Source organism: Megalopta genalis, chromosome 1, assembly GCF_051020955.1.
Source record: "Megalopta genalis isolate 19385.01 chromosome 1, iyMegGena1_principal, whole genome shotgun sequence".
NCBI classification, from domain to species: Eukaryota; Metazoa; Arthropoda; class Insecta; order Hymenoptera; family Halictidae; genus Megalopta; species Megalopta genalis.
In genome coordinates, this window is record NC_135013.1 from 25,656,957 (window position 1) to 25,672,807 (window position 15,851).

The 15,851-nt window shown below is 42.7% G+C and overlaps 1 protein-coding gene across 1 annotated transcript; it reads right to left on the reverse strand.

Annotated features, from left to right (window-relative positions):
- Positions 1-3,718: 3,718 nt before the first annotated feature.
- LOC117221148 (uncharacterized) lies at positions 3,719-6,489 on the reverse strand. The gene has a single exon (XM_033471864.2). The coding sequence runs from the start codon at positions 6,201-6,203 to the stop codon at positions 4,719-4,721; it is 1,485 nt and encodes a 494-aa protein (XP_033327755.2). The 5' UTR covers positions 6,204-6,489; the 3' UTR covers positions 3,719-4,718.
- Between the last annotated feature and the right edge of the window lie 9,362 nt (positions 6,490-15,851).

Sequence of the window (15,851 nt, forward strand, 5' to 3'; positions counted from 1 at the left end):
AAGTCTAATGGGAATTTTATCGAGTCGGCCAGCGCGGCGGAGAGTACGTTGCAATATAGATGGAAAAACCGGGGGACTCTCTTGGAAAGTAACTGCGAAGGTCGCGGAGTGCTGTAGCAAGATAAAGTCCTGTGAATTATTAGCTCGGCGGGTAGCATTGCGACGAAGATTAGATCGAGCGTTTAAGAATAAAGTTTCCGCGACGCGGAGCATTAAACACGGGAGCTAGTGGTACTCGGGCTCATTGAAATTGATTTAAATTCAGTCGCCGCCGTCCGGGATCCCGCGGCGGTCGCGCGCGCGCGCGCGCGCGTTGCGTCGCCGGGGTTGAATTAAAAAGTTAGCCTCCCACGCAGGGAGGATTAATTCGTTCGAAAAGACAAACTGGATATTTCTCGAATCTACTTCGGGAAACGTTGGAACTTCCGCGAGGAAAGCGCGTCGTAAAGAAGACAGCGTTTTCCCCGGCAACCAACTTTTCTTTCCCGGGCTCGCCCCGGCTCTTTATTTTTCTTCGAAGAATTAATTAGCACAACTCCGCGCCGGTTTCTCTGGGTCGGCGGCCAGGATTTCCATTGCCGGCACGCAATAAAAATTCGCATCGGGCTGGAACGACCTCCGCGGTTTCGCGCGTTCCCGTGCGAGCGTCGCAGCATCCCTCTCGCAGCGGCGTAATATTGGAACACGAATATGCGAGTGTCCCGCGAGCTCGTAAATCTGCGTACACGTGGCAGCAGGGCCACAGTCGTAACGCGAAAACTATGTAATGCGGTGTCAGCGGCGTATGCCCGGGAGTTTCCGGCACCCCCTCCTGGGGGAGTCGTTGCCGTTGAACTGTCTGGAGCACGTTGACCTCCCGAAAAATCCTTCGTCCACCACTGAAAACTACTCAGAAAAGCTTTCTTTACGATTCTTCTTGGCCTGGTCGTTCTGCAGTCCGGGGCAACGATCTTGATTCGACGCAACGCGTCGAGAATACTTCCAAGGGATGATACCCAATTTAGAAATAAAAAAAATTCTGAGACTTTGAGGAGATCTAGGGTATACGTACATACGTATTACGCAATTTTCCCTTCTTGCACGAATTTGTTTCGAGGGGTGGAAATTAACCCCAAAATGTTCGGCTATTTTTTACTTTATTGCTGTAATTCGCAAACTGTGCTAGATGGAAAAAGATCTTCGAACAAAAGTTACTTTTTTTGTCCGTGTTTATCAGATGGTAGACGATTTATCGATTGTTGAAACAACTGGAAACAGTTGTAAACAAATAGTCGATATTTCTCGTTTGCATTTCTCATTTGCATGTTTTTTCCCTCGATTACGAGGCGGGATTTTTTGTTTTATATTTTTGAGTGAATTCTAAAAAATACATATTTCAGTTTTCAAACGTTATGTTTTCAAACAAAGTATGGGTCTCATATTAGCCACCTTTATCCTATGCATTCGGCGTCAAATACAGGGTGTCCCAAAATTATTTTACTTCCGGGAAATGAGGGGTTCCTGAGGTCATTTGAAGCAACTTTTTCCTTTACAAAAATTTTCTACGAGACTTCGTTTACGAGTTATTAACGATAAACAGTGACCAATGAGAGACGAGATCGCCTCTGGCGCGAAGTCGGTCAAGCCAACGAGCGGTCGAAGCGCGGTTCTGCTCATTGGCTCGACCGCCACGCGCCAGCCGAGCTCGCCTCTCATTGGTCGCTGATTTCCGTTGATAACTCGTTAACGATGCCACGTAGAAAATTTTTGTAAAGGAAAAAGTTGCTTCAAATGACCTCAGGAACCCCTCATTTCACGAAAGTAACATAATTGCTGCGAATTTCGTACACTTATGAAGAAAAGTATTAAAGCGAAGCATAGAATAGTGAGAAAATGAAAAGAAACTAAAACTGCTGCTACGTTAATTACAAGTTATTCAAATTACTTACGAGAGAAGCATGATCGCACACGATCATCTTCTGCGTCTCGCAATTGACGCGGTGGATTCTTCGTTTTATTTTGCGGATTTTTATCCGCAGTCTGCCGTCCATCATTTAACTGGATCTATCGCGCGAAGTTTTAATTAACCGTGTCCGAAGTGACGGATGTGTAAAAGGTTGGTCACGCTGATCCTTTCCGTGCAGGCACGTACGGGTTCGCTAGAAGGTAAATAAGGAATGCGAGGGCAGAGCAGTGCAGTGCAGCGACGTGGATAGGAGGGGAGAGGAGACAGAGGATTTTAACGAGCAATGCATCTTTGAGTTGGCTCGATCTCGAGACGATGGGGTTGTAACGGCGCGTACGCGTGTAACGGCGCGGCGCTTAGACGGCTTCCTTAAAAAGGATATATGCGGCGGGGATGGCCTCGGCGGTCCGCGATGCCTCGGCCTTGACACGACACCCACGAGTGCGAGCCGGGAGAGCGACCCATGTATCTGGATAGGTGCAGCTGCGGATTCCGGTGCGCTGGACGTGCATCCGACGCGACGCGACGCGCAGTGGGCCGGATCGAAGATTTTTTGACGAGAAACTAATTTTCTCATATTGATGTCAATTTTTATTGCTTGTTAAATGTTCATTATCCTCGAAAATGAACATATTAATAAAACTGATCATAAATTGTAGCAGATACGACAATTCAATGTTGAACATTTCGACGCCAAAAAATATGCTTCTTCACCTCGCAATGTACTGACGTAACATTAATTTTTTCCTTCGCTTTTTTTATTTACATTAGGAGGCAACATTTCTCCGTAAGAAGCAGTAGCTTAAATTAAGATTATGGTATCCTATATATGAAAAATATAATGTTTAATAAAATTTAATGAAATTCAATGAAATAGAAAAAGTGTACAACTTCTTCACATTTGACAAGGAATAACTTTTGACGCCCAAGGCGCTAATGGCCGCAGTTACGACCTACGCTCCGCACCCACGTCACGACCATGGTCGCGCGGGCTCCTGCGTCACCGACCATGATAGCGTACGTGCGAGAACCAGCGCAAAGATTTCCGTGTGACGTCCCCGCGGACCCCCGAGCGCGTTTACTTTCGATCACGCGTCATGGGGATCTTCTTCGCCGTTAGCGAGCCGCGAGCCTAACGGGGATAAGGACGATCGTTGACCGCAGGTTTCTCGTTGCCGACCACGCGAACCCGGATCTCCCCCCCCCCTCTCTCTCTCTCTCTCTCTCTCTCTCTATTTCTCTCATCGTTTTCACAGAACCGGGAAATTTGCAGTGGAAGCGGCAGGGCAGCCGATCGAACAGCCAACGATTCAATCGACCTCGACGCCATCGCAGCTTTCTCACGAACCTCGCCGCAGCTCCGAGGATTTGCGATATTCCCTGCCTTCGCTTTATGGTAATCCCGACCGCCATCTTCGCGACCACGGCAATCTGTTGCAGCGGAACAACCTCCGTCGGCCAAATTAATTGGGAAAAAATCATTCTTCCCCGACCGATATCGCTTCCCGTATTCCGGATTCCATTCGCCGGAATGGAAATCGCGCGGGCCATTTTTTGATATTTTGCCCCCCCCCCCCAATGGGGCTGAAATAACGGCTTTCTGATCGGTGCTCGGCGAAAATTTCGAAAATCCTAGTCAAGATTAACCGCGCGCTTCGCCTCCTGTTTTTTAACTTGCTCCAGTTACATGCCGGCGCGCAATATAACTCGCGAGATACCGCGAATCGGAAGGAAATGCGGGGAACGTCGAGCGCATCGATTGTGAACACGGAATTTTTGCAATGGCACACAATGATTATTATTCAAAAATATATACATAGCACAGCATATATACATAAATGTAGTGTACATGAAAACGTTAGAAAAATAAATTTTTACAAATTTGCCTCGTCTGTGGTCTCTCGCTTACGTCCGCGACGTATACATATATATCTATTTATAATACATATGTATAGTACCCTGGACTGTGATAAAACCCTGACTATAATAAAACTAACTATAATAGAACACGGATTATAATAAAAATACTGATTATAATAAAAATACTGATTATAATAGAAACACCGATTATAATAGAAACACTGGTTATAATAAAAACACTATCTATGATAAACACACAGACTATAATAAAAATACTGTCTAAATATCAAATTATAATTATATAATAAAATAAAACTATAATAAAACCTTGATTATAACGAAACATGACTAAATATTAAATTATAATTATATAATAAAATAAAACTACAATAAAACCCTAATAAAAACGTTCAAGTTCTCTGTAAACATGTCCTTACAGATGAATGTACAAATATATTCACCTGTTTCCGCGTATTATTCACTGGTAGCGCGTCTGCTCCGACAATCGTTTTGCCATGGAAAACGACTAGGAACACGTACTCCCCTTTTCTCTGGCTGTTACGGTTCCGAGGACCGAACGGTGCCGCTACGAACAGGTCTTTCGGGAGAATGTTTCCCAGGTGAAAACGCCGCGGCACGCGTCGTCTCGTCCTCATTAGTCTCATCTGAAGGCTCTATCCACGGGAAAACCGCGTCTCCTTGGCAGAGCAACGGTGACCGCGGAGCAAGTTCGATAAAAAGCAAAAATCTATCCTACGATTTAGTCTAACTTAATGCAATATAAAAAATACGATACGTCCTAAAAACAAGACGTTAAACCGGAAATCGCGTCCGTTAGCTAAATAAAAACCATTAAAAATCCGTTTCGTCGAACAGCAATGTTTTGTCGTTCGTCCCGGGACATTGTTGTCGCTTAAAAACTTTCAGGAGTGGCATCTTCTTGGCAATCATCGTTGGAAGTCTCGTTCAATACACTGGTGAGGTGATTCTCGGCGCGGAAAGTACTCAACGTGGCCTTCCTGTCCATCTCGATGAAGTCGTCCTTCGGTTGCTCCAAAGCCCCTTTGGCGGACATGACCGAGGACAACGATGTCGAGGAGGCGGACTTTTCTTCGTAGCCGGAGTCCTGCAGCTCCCGGGTGGTCTCAATGATCACGGTGGTTTCTTTGTTTAAGTTGGTCTCCTTGATCGAGTTCTTCTCCTTGATCAAGTCGTTCTTGATGAAGTTGTTCTCCTTGATCAAGTTCTTCGCCTTGATCAAGTTCTTCTGCTTGATCAAGTCGACTTCCTTGAACAAGTCGGTCTCCTTGAGCAAGTTGTTGACCGAGTTGTTCTTATAGAAGGGTTGCTTGCTGATCCAGGAGGTCAGCATCTTCTTCAGCGACTGCTTGCGCGGCAGCTTCCTGCTGGTAATCGGTATCCATTCGACCGAAGTGTTCTCGACTTCGATCGGCTTCTTCAGGAACGCGCCGACGATCTCCGGCGTTCTATCGTCAACCCTAACTCGCGGAGGATCGCGAAGGACTTCTTCCCACACCGCCCGAATGTGCTCCTCGATCATCGTGCTGGTTTTAAGAGGAGCATGACCTTCCACCGCGACTGTCTTCTTGGGATCCGGCGCTGTAACGCTGTTCGCTGTAATCTCTTCCTTCTCGGTTTTCTCCTTCGAGACAGTGAAGGTCGCGGATTCCACTTCCATCTGCAGCGCCGCGTTTTCGCTACTACATAATCCATCGCACGAGGACATGAAATCGATGAGTCGGGACCGTCTGTAAGCCTTCGAGTCCTCATAGTTGGTGCTGGAAGGCGAGAGCGATGAGGCGACCCCTGAGCTGCAGGCCTTCCTCTGTATCACCTCGGTCTTCTCCGCGGGAGTCAAGGTGGTGGAACCCTCTCCTATCTGTTTTGATGTGTTTCCACAATCACGTTTTTTGTCGTCTGAGAGTCTAAAAAGCGAGGCAATGAATGCGGAACGTCTGTTATTCTTAGAGTCCTCCGCGCTGGAGCACGAGGGCGCGGAGAAGGTGCCTGATCGTCTACGGGACTCGTTATCCTTCTTCGTGGGGCTGTTGTTCACGTTCCTAGAGATTTCGGAGCAGCTGCCGAAAGATTTCGCCTTTCGTTTCAACTTCGGACATTCCGTCCCGCTAGCTTCCTCGCCATCAATTTCATCTAGCGCTCCGTGATGATAGTTGCACATCTGGTAATTCACCTCGATCGATGCCACGATCTTCCTCACGAAGTTCTTCGGCTTCGACTTATCAGCGGCCCGCGCTTCGCTGTGCGCCGACGGCGAGTGAAAGTCCTTTTCGAACTCGCGGATTATGATCTGCAAGTCCGACGTCCCCGAATGCGTCGCCTGCGAATCGGGTGTTGTTTTGCAAGGTGTCGTCGACATTCTTGCGGTGCTGTCTTCTAGAATTTGGCACTTCCTCGGTGTTCTCGTTCGTCGAATTCCCGTCCTCGCTCAACCAATTCCTTTTCAATGGCAGATCCTCTCGCTTCGTCGTTCGCTTCTCGCGCTTCAGCTCTTGGTATTGTTACAAACGCTACAAAAGAATTTATCGAATATATCGAACTGCTCGTAATCCAGCACACGGTTTTAAAATCACACTGCTCTGAAACAACACTTGAAACTTGCCCGAAACGTACAAACAGCGAACTGACAATTCAATGAATTTTTCCGGTCATCAGCGGCCTTTTTATACCTTCCGAAGTCATACCTGCGACGACTTACCGAGCGTTAAAAGTGGTGGGGCAAGGGTAACCAACGGTACCGTCAGGTATAACGGTATGTTACACGACTCATAAATAATAACGGTACTTCCGTTTCGACGAACTTTCAATTTAGCAAATCAATTTGCCGTTCCCCGGTAACGATCCCATTAGCTCGTCATTAATATTCCCGTAAGAATTGTTTACCCGATGTTCGCCCGATGTTTTCCTTTCGTTTCCCGGCCCCGTGCACCCGAGTGCCGTTCATTCGGCTGATCTCTATTCCGCGCGTGCCGCCTACGTCGCTAGTAAAGTTGCGTTTTAATAAGAATCTAAATAAAAATCGCGACCATAACGTCGAACCGCGTAACAGTCGCGTTCGCGAAATTGTTTCCAAGGCGGGCATAAATTCTTGCCGCGTCCCGCGTTTATCAATATCGACTCCCTATTCTATCGCATAGAGGGATCATGCAAATTCCGTGCCCGCCGAATGCAAATATCGCGATCGGCGGAACGCTCGACGCGGCTGCGACCTTGCACCGCGTTGCACCGCGTTGCAACCCGTTGCGGTGCGAGCTCCTCGATGATTTCCCCGAAGCCGGGCCTCGCTAGATTTCCGCTTACAAAGTTATCCGCGGCTAGGACGAAACGGTATCGATCAGAAATAGAGCAACACTCTGCAGCTCGATCAGACGTTGTCCGGATTTGTCTATTGATCGCTGATTCGAGAAATCAACAGCGTCGTAAACAATTCATTTTACGCGACGCCGAGCTTTACAGGAGATGGATCCGAATCGGTGCGATGGAATTACTATAACGACGAGTAAAATTGCTATATATCTCTGCAAGAAATTTCGCCGCATTCTCCGAACATCGACGCGCGTTTCCGCGAAACCGGGAATTCCTACCTTCATGGATACGCGCTGTAAAAATTGCTGTAAAAATTGCTGTAGATATCGTTGTAAAATTCTTGATCACGTTAGCCTTCTACTTTCTGATGTTTTTCGGCTGCTTTTGTATGACTCGGACGAACGCGAGGCGACCGCAATTTAGAGGAATTTTCCTCGTCGCTTCTCGAAGACGTGAAAATTATCGCGACCCCGAGGCAAGGGGTGCACGTGATAGGATTACACCGGGATATCTGGTTAACGTCGGAAGCGAGACGTTGCTCAGAGATTAATCGAATTCTTCGGGACATTGATATCGTTCGAGGAATCCGCGCGTCTCGCGAGTGATACGAGTCGACGATCGCCCGGCCGCTTTGGAACGAGTTGAGGACGCCCGTCCTCGCTGTTGGATTTTTCTCTCCCCCCCTCTCTCTCATTATTTCTCTCATCGTTTTCACAGAACCGGGAAATTTGCAATGGAAGCGACAGGGCAGCCGATCGAACAGCCAACGATTCAATCGACCTCGACGCCATCGCAGCTTTCTCACGAACCTCGCCGCAGCTCCGAGGATTTGCGATATTCCCTGCCTTCGCTTTATGGTAATCCCGACCGCCATCTTCGCGACCACGGCAATCTGTTGCAGCGGAACAACCTCCGTCGGCCAAATTAATTGGGAAAAAATCATTCTTTCCCGACCGATATCGCTTCCCGTATTCCGGATTCCATTCGCCGGAATGGAAAACGCGCGTGCCATTTTTTGATATTTTGCCCCCCCCCCCCAATGGGGCTGAAATAACGGTTTTCTGATCGATGCTCGGCGAAAATTTCGAAAATCCTAGTCAAGATTAACCGCGCGCTTCGCCACCTGTTTTTCAACTTGCTCCAGATACATGCCGGCGAGCAATTTAACTCGCGAGATACCGCGAATCGGCAGGAAATGCGGGGAACGTCGAGTGCATCAATTGTGAACACGGAATTTTTGCAATGGCATACAATGTTTATTATTCGAAAAAATATACATAGCACAGCATATATATATATAAATGTAGTGTACATGAAAACGTCAGAAAGATAAATTTGTACAAATTTGTCTCGTCTGTGGTCTCTCGCTTACTTCCGAGACGTATACTATATTACTACTCTATTTATAATACGTATGTATAGTACCCTGGACTATGATAAAACCCTGACTATAATAAAACTCTAACTATAATAGAACACTGATTATAATAAAAACACTGACTAAATATTAAATTATAATTATATAATAAAATAAAACCGCAATAAAACCCTGACTATAATAAAAACGTTCAAGTTCTCTGTAAACATGTCCTTACAGATGAATGTACAAATATATTCACCTGTTTCCGCGTATTATTCACCGGTAGCGCGTCTGCTCCGACAATCGTTTTGCCATGGAAAACGACTAGGAACACGTACTCCCCTTTTTTCTGGCTGTTACGGTTCCGAGGCCCGAACCGTGCCGCTACGAACAGGTCGAGCATGAAGGACTCAAGGACTCAAGGAATCAGGGTCTCTAGACTTTTTGGCTTGACTTTCAAGATCCCAAACAGCCGAAACGCGCCGAAAAAGATAAAGACCAATTCCTGCTGCTCGCGGTTCTCCTCGTCATCATTGCCTTCTATGTCCAGCGCGAAGGACTCGAAGGCTAATAAACGTTCGGGACTCTTCGGATCATCATCAAAGTTCTTGAACAAAAATAGACGCAGTCGCGGACAGGCGTCGAAAAAGGTGGGCGAGGACTCCACGACCTTGACTCTCCCGAAGAAACTCGAGGAGATCAAGATAAACGCCAACTGCTCGGAGATCTCCCCGACGTCCTCGCCTTCTAACTCCAGCGTGAAGGACTAAAGGACTCAAGCAATCAGGCGCAACAGACTATTCGGCTTGATGTTCAAGATTCCAAACAGCTGAAACGCGCCGAAAAAGATAGGAGAGGGATCTACAACCTCGACTCCCCCGAAGAAGATCGAGGAGATGAAGAGAAACGCCAGCGCGAAGGACTGCGAGCCGAAGCAGCTGGAAAAGGGATCTCCAACTACTTCCTCGACTCCGTCGAAAATGATAAACGGGGAGAGCAACGCCAGCTGGTCAGGAATCTTCTCTTCACCCTTTAAACGTAACAAGAACAGAAGCAAAGACAGTGGTAACGACGCGAGCCTGATGCACAACGGCAATCAGAATTCGAAAGAATCCAGCTCGGGCAAATCTGGCAAATCAAGTCCGATGAGAAAGTGCCTAGAAGAAGGTAGAACGCGCCCATCTGCCCTCTAAAATGGTCCAGTTTGGACAACACGGGGAACGTCGAGCGCATCGATCGTGAACACGGAATTTTTGTAATGTTATACAGTGTTTATTATTCGAAAATATACAGGGTGTCCCACAATTATTTTAACAGCCGAAAATGAGGGGTAGCTGAGGTCATTTGAAGTAACTTTTTCCTTTGCGAAAATGTAATCTGCAGCTTTGTTTACGAGTTATTAACGAAAAACACTGGCCAATGAGAGGTGACGGTGCGAGAGAGAGAGTCCGCGAGAGAGACCGCTGCACGAGGCTTTGACAGATGGTCGGGACGGACTCGAGCCGCGTTCGAAGTATTGAACAAATCACGAAGCGAGAACTTTCGGGATTTTTTTTTACTACGTAACAGTGATATTTTTGAGAAAAACGCTGTTCACCTTTACTTTAGAACGTCTGAAGAATATTTACTCATTTTTCGGACCTCAGCTACCCCTCATTTTCGGATGTTAAAATAATTTTGGGACACCGTGTATAGCGGCATATTGACGCTGCCTATCATAAAATATCAGGTAGTTTCGTCCGACTCGAGATTAATTTTCTCTCTCTCTCTCTCTCTCTCTCTCTCTCTCTCTCTAATAGGACCATTCGTTGGACCACGTATATTAGAATACAATTCACTGTCCAGTACTTATGGTTACGATCACGATTTATAATAAATTCACATTTGCTTTTTATTTTATAACTAAAATTCTGTTAGAAAAATGCTTATACATGTTGCATACAAATATTCTACGCATTTTATTTTAAATAACATGTAGAATCATATCTTCACTTGTGCAATTAATTTCGCCACATCCTTGTACACTGTATACTATACATAGGTTTCCACCCCAGTGACAATATCTTAGACCAAATATGATCTAAGGATAATACAATCTGAAAGGTTGCGATTCATCGCAAAGAATTGAAAATATAAAATATGTTGAATAAAATGTGTTGCTTTGATAAAATCAATTTCGAAAATTTTAACTATTCGTGTGTGTTTGTTTCGTTTTCCTACGAGCGAATTTCAACTGTTTCCCATCGAACGCGACCATTGTCAGCCATCGTGCTAGTCTTCCGCAGTTCATCTCGACAACGCGGTACGTACGTGTCGTTAAAAGTGAGAACTTCGAACGCGTCGCATTAAAAAATCGGCTCTTTTCAGAGCTATACATATTCGTACTTTTCCTTTTCTGAGCCATCTTTTATACAGATTTGGTGGCCGAAGCGCGCACCAATCAACGATTAGCATTTTTCACTATGATAAAGCATCTCGGTAATGAGTATCATCGGGTGGGGGGGGGGGGGGTTGAGCCGGCGGATCACGGATGGCCAAGTGCGCTCAATCAACAACAATCTCAACAAAATCTGAAAGGTTGCGATTCATCGCAAAGAATTGAAAATATAAAATATGTTGAATAAAATGTGTTGCTTTGATAAAATCAATTTCGAAAATTTTAACTATTCGTGTGTTTTGATTATCAGTTTGTATAACGTTATTATAGAAAACAAATACAGTAATTTCTCCGCAATTTGACGAACTTCGGTATTCTGGGGTTCGCGCATTTTCTCTCTAAGCCGATGCTAAGGTTCTACGGAGTCAGTGAACACGAGTGCCGCGGCTTCTTCGACTCGAATTCCCGGAATACAACTCATAATATTATACAATGAGGCAACCTTTTTTAATTTTAACATTTTAACACTGATCTTTTATTTTATAGTTTGGACAGGTATTTCTAATGAAAATAAAAGCGAACACGATATAATTTCGATTACGTACATTTACTTATTTAATACTTCATGTGAAATTCATTTGATCTCATCGTTATTGTGATTACATAAATAAAATTATAAATTACATATAAATAAAAATAAATCTACTATTCTATTCTATAAATATCTATATCTATCTACTATTCTATTCTATTCTATAAATCTACATTGACATAGTGTATAATGGTAATAGTATTTTGAATGAAATTGTTGTCTTGCGTATTATCCTTGAAATTGTCGTAGCCAAAAGTGATGATTTTCCTCTATCTTTTAACAATTAAACTAAAAAAAGAAAAATTAATTTGTAAATAATTTATATTTTCAAATTGGTTGAAAAAAAATTTTTTACCGTTATATGAATAGGTATGTACTTACTTGTATTGTTGCTCATTCTTCACTTTTGTTTAAATTAACTGTAGAATCATCCGGTACATTATGATTCCCGTACATTCTTACTAAGCATATGCCGTGACGTTTTTTAAAGTTTATCAACCAGTCACGACTGGGTAAAAATTTCGAATACGAGGGCAAATTTTCTATCATTTCCCTCGCCTTTTCCAAAATCAGATTGTTGATTAGGCGCTCGTCACGTGATCTTCTTTCTAAGATCCACGACAGTAATGCCGTATCTATTTGATCGTACTTTAGCGTTGTTGTACTTGGTCGTATAAGTTTAAGTTCCCTCGTTGGTGCCATAATTCTCATAATTTATAGCAATACTGTTTCGACAATAGTTAGAACTGCGGAACTTCAAGACTACTCGCAACGACAGTTGATATCCAAATTGCTAGTTTTACTTTTTGAGCCATCTTTTATACAGATTTGGTGGCCGAAGCGAGCACCAATCAACGATTAGCATTTTTCACTATGATAAAGCATCTCGGTAATGAGTATCATCGGGGGGGGGGGGGGTTGCGCTGACGGATCACGGATGACCAAGTGCGCTCTTTACCCGATCTTATACCTGCTTTTATTAGCCTATTGTCCCACGTTTTCGTGAAATCTTTATGAATAGAGCCATCGAGACAAACTAACATTTACTTCGATAATGGTTTTATTGCTTCATGAACATTACCGTTAGTACGCCGTAATAACGATTCGGACAATAGCGACGCGTCGATTCTTGTTTTCACAGGAAAACGACGCCTCGGATCCAGCCCTTGTTCTTCTTCGTCACATCTGCAACCCATTTGTTGTGCTATCGACGCTGAATTTCGAGAATCTCGTATCTAAACGGTGTCGTTCTTCCTTGCCGTTCGATTATTCTTACTCCAAGATCTCTTAAAATTGCAAGGTTGATCGAAAAATAGGGTAAACTGTTTCTTCACACTCTACGTCGAACGCGTAGGCACGTCGAATATCCGTTCGAGCGTTGTGGCTCGTTTTTATTTATCGTCGACAATTCGTAACTATAAAATATTATAATAATATTGTATTATATTATAATATTGTTATATATCATTATCTGTAATATAGTTATATTTAATTCGCACTGAGATCGCGCACAAGAATTGTCTTGATTGCTCTCGAAAACTCGTGGGTGCCATTGCATAACTTCGACCCTGTCGTATAGAGAGAAGCAAGCAGTGAAGAACATGGCGGTAAAACGTCGTTTACATGTTGCCGCTGAACATTTTCTCGATTTACACGAAATGTAGTTCGTTCTGACATTTCCATCGGGCCGTTTCTTCTTCAGAAATGTCTACAGAATCCAATCCTGCATAGAGTTTTCACGCTGAACGAAGAACTTTTCGTAACAATACAAAAATATTGCGAAGAAACTACACACGTCGATACTTTTTTAAACTTTGATATTAATTTATAGTTATTTAGGACCACAAACAATTAATAAATTGTACGCCACTATATTCGGAAAACTTCCCTCTATCTTTTTAGATAGATTAGAACTTTCTAACGTTTGTACTGTTCATGCAAAAGCTCATTTTTCTCGAAGACTTTGAGTTTTTACAAAATCTCGTTTTTTTCGTAAACTTGGGGTGATGGAGCAATTCGGTTCCCGGGTTCTTGATTGAGGAGTGAAGCTCTACAAGAATTTCATAATGGCTATAGGAAATCAGAAGAAAGTGTTGCTTTTGTGGAACAGTGTAATTACTAACACCTCGTGAGTGAGAAAGCGATAGAGAGGGAGAGAGAGAGAGAGAGAGAGAGAGAGAGAGAGAAAGAAAATGAAATTCGGGTCGAACGAAACTACCTGATATTTTATGATAGGCAGTGGTCAATATGCCGCTGTATATTATTCTGAATAACATTCTAATTCTAGAACAAAAGCGACGACCTAACTATCTTATTTCTAATTTTGTATACATAAAATCTTTTTTAATATATTGGTCAGATTCTTCCAATTAAAATGAGACCAAACACGACATTTTTTAGACCATATTTATTCATTATGCGTAGCAAGTAAGTTATTTTATTTACGAAAAAGCATTAGAAAAATCGATTCTTAACTATAAATATGTGAAGTACTAAAGGCAACGTCAAAGAAGGTATGTACTGCTCAGATTGTCCTCAAAAATGGACAATTTTTTAAAAGGAGATATGATTATTCCAGCCTTGCGGTTTATTTTTACAGTTATTTCTGAGTTTTCGATCGCAATCAAGACAATTCTTGTGCGCGATCTCAGTGCGAATTAAGGTGAAATTATTCCATATGCCTTTAAATAATATTTCTATATTTTTGTATTAATAAATATAACTATATTACAGATAACGATATATAACAATATTATAATATAATACAATATTATTATAATATTTTATAGTTACGAATTGTCGACGATAAATAAAAACGAGCCACAACGCTCGAATAATCGTATCTCCTCTTTCTGAATTGTCCGTTTCTGTGGACCATCTATGCGTCAGTTAAGGAGACATTACTGTACGTCGTTCGAAAGAAAGTATCAGTGAAGTTATGCTATTCGGAGGACAGATGCCTCTATCCGACGGATATTCGACGTGCCTACGCGTTCGACGTAGAGTGTGAAGAAACAGTTTACCCTATTTTTCGATCAACCTTGCAATTTTAAGAGATCTTGGAGTAAGAATAATCGAACGGCAAGGAAGAACGACACCGTTTAGATACGAGATTCTCGAAATTCAGCGTCGATAGCACAACAAATGGTTGCAGATGTGACGAAGAAGAACAAGGGCTGGATCCGAGGCGTCGTTTTCCAGTGAAAACAAGAATCGACACGTCGCTATTGTCCGAATCGTTATTACGGCGTACTAACGGTAATGTTCATGAAGCAATAAAACCATTATCGAAGTAAATGTTAGTTTGTCTCGATGGCTCTATTCATAAAGATTTCACGAAAACGTGGGACAATAGGCTAATAAAAGCAGGTATAAGATCGGGTAAAGAGCGCACTTGGTCATCCGTGATCCGTCAGCGCAACCCCCCCCCCCCCGATGATACTGATTACCGAGATGCTTTATCATAGTGAAAAATGCTAATCGTTGATTGGTGCTCGCTTCGGCCACCAAATCTGTATAAAAGATGGCTCAAAAAGTAAAACTAGCAATTTGGATATCAACTGTCGTTGCGAGTAGTCTTGAAGTTCCGCAGTTCTAACTATTGTCGAAACAGTATTGCTATAAATTGTGAGAATTATGGCACCAACGAGGGAACTTAAACTTATACGACCAAGTACAACAACGCTAAAGTACGATCAAATAGATACGGCATTACTGTCGTGGATCTTAGAAAGAAGATCACGTGACGAGCGCCTAACCAACAATCTGATTTTGGAAAAGGCGAGGGAAATGATAGAAAATTTGCCCTCGTATTCGAAATTTTTACCCATTCGTGACTGGTTGATAAACTTTAAAAAACGTCACGGCATATGCTTAGTAAGAATGTACGGGAATCATAATGTACCGGATAATTCTACAGTTAATTTAAACAAAAGTGAAGAATGAGCAACAATACAAGTAAGTACATACCTATTCATATAACGGTAAAAATTTTTTTTTCAACCAATTTGAAAATATGAATTATTTACAAATTAATTTTTCTTTTTTTAGTTTAATTGTTAAAAGATAGAGGAAAATCATCACTTTTGGCTACGACAATTTCAAGGATAATACGCAAGACAACAATTTCATTCAAAATACTATTACCATTATACACTATGTCAATGTAGATTTATAGAATAGAATAGAATAGTAGATAGATATAGATATTTATAGAATAGAATAGTAGATTTATTTTTATTTATATGTAATTTATAATTTTATTTATGTAATCACAATAACGATGAGATCAAATGAATTTCACATGAAGTATTAAATAAGTAAATGTACGTAATCGAAATTATATCGTGTTCGCTTTTATTTTCATTAGAAA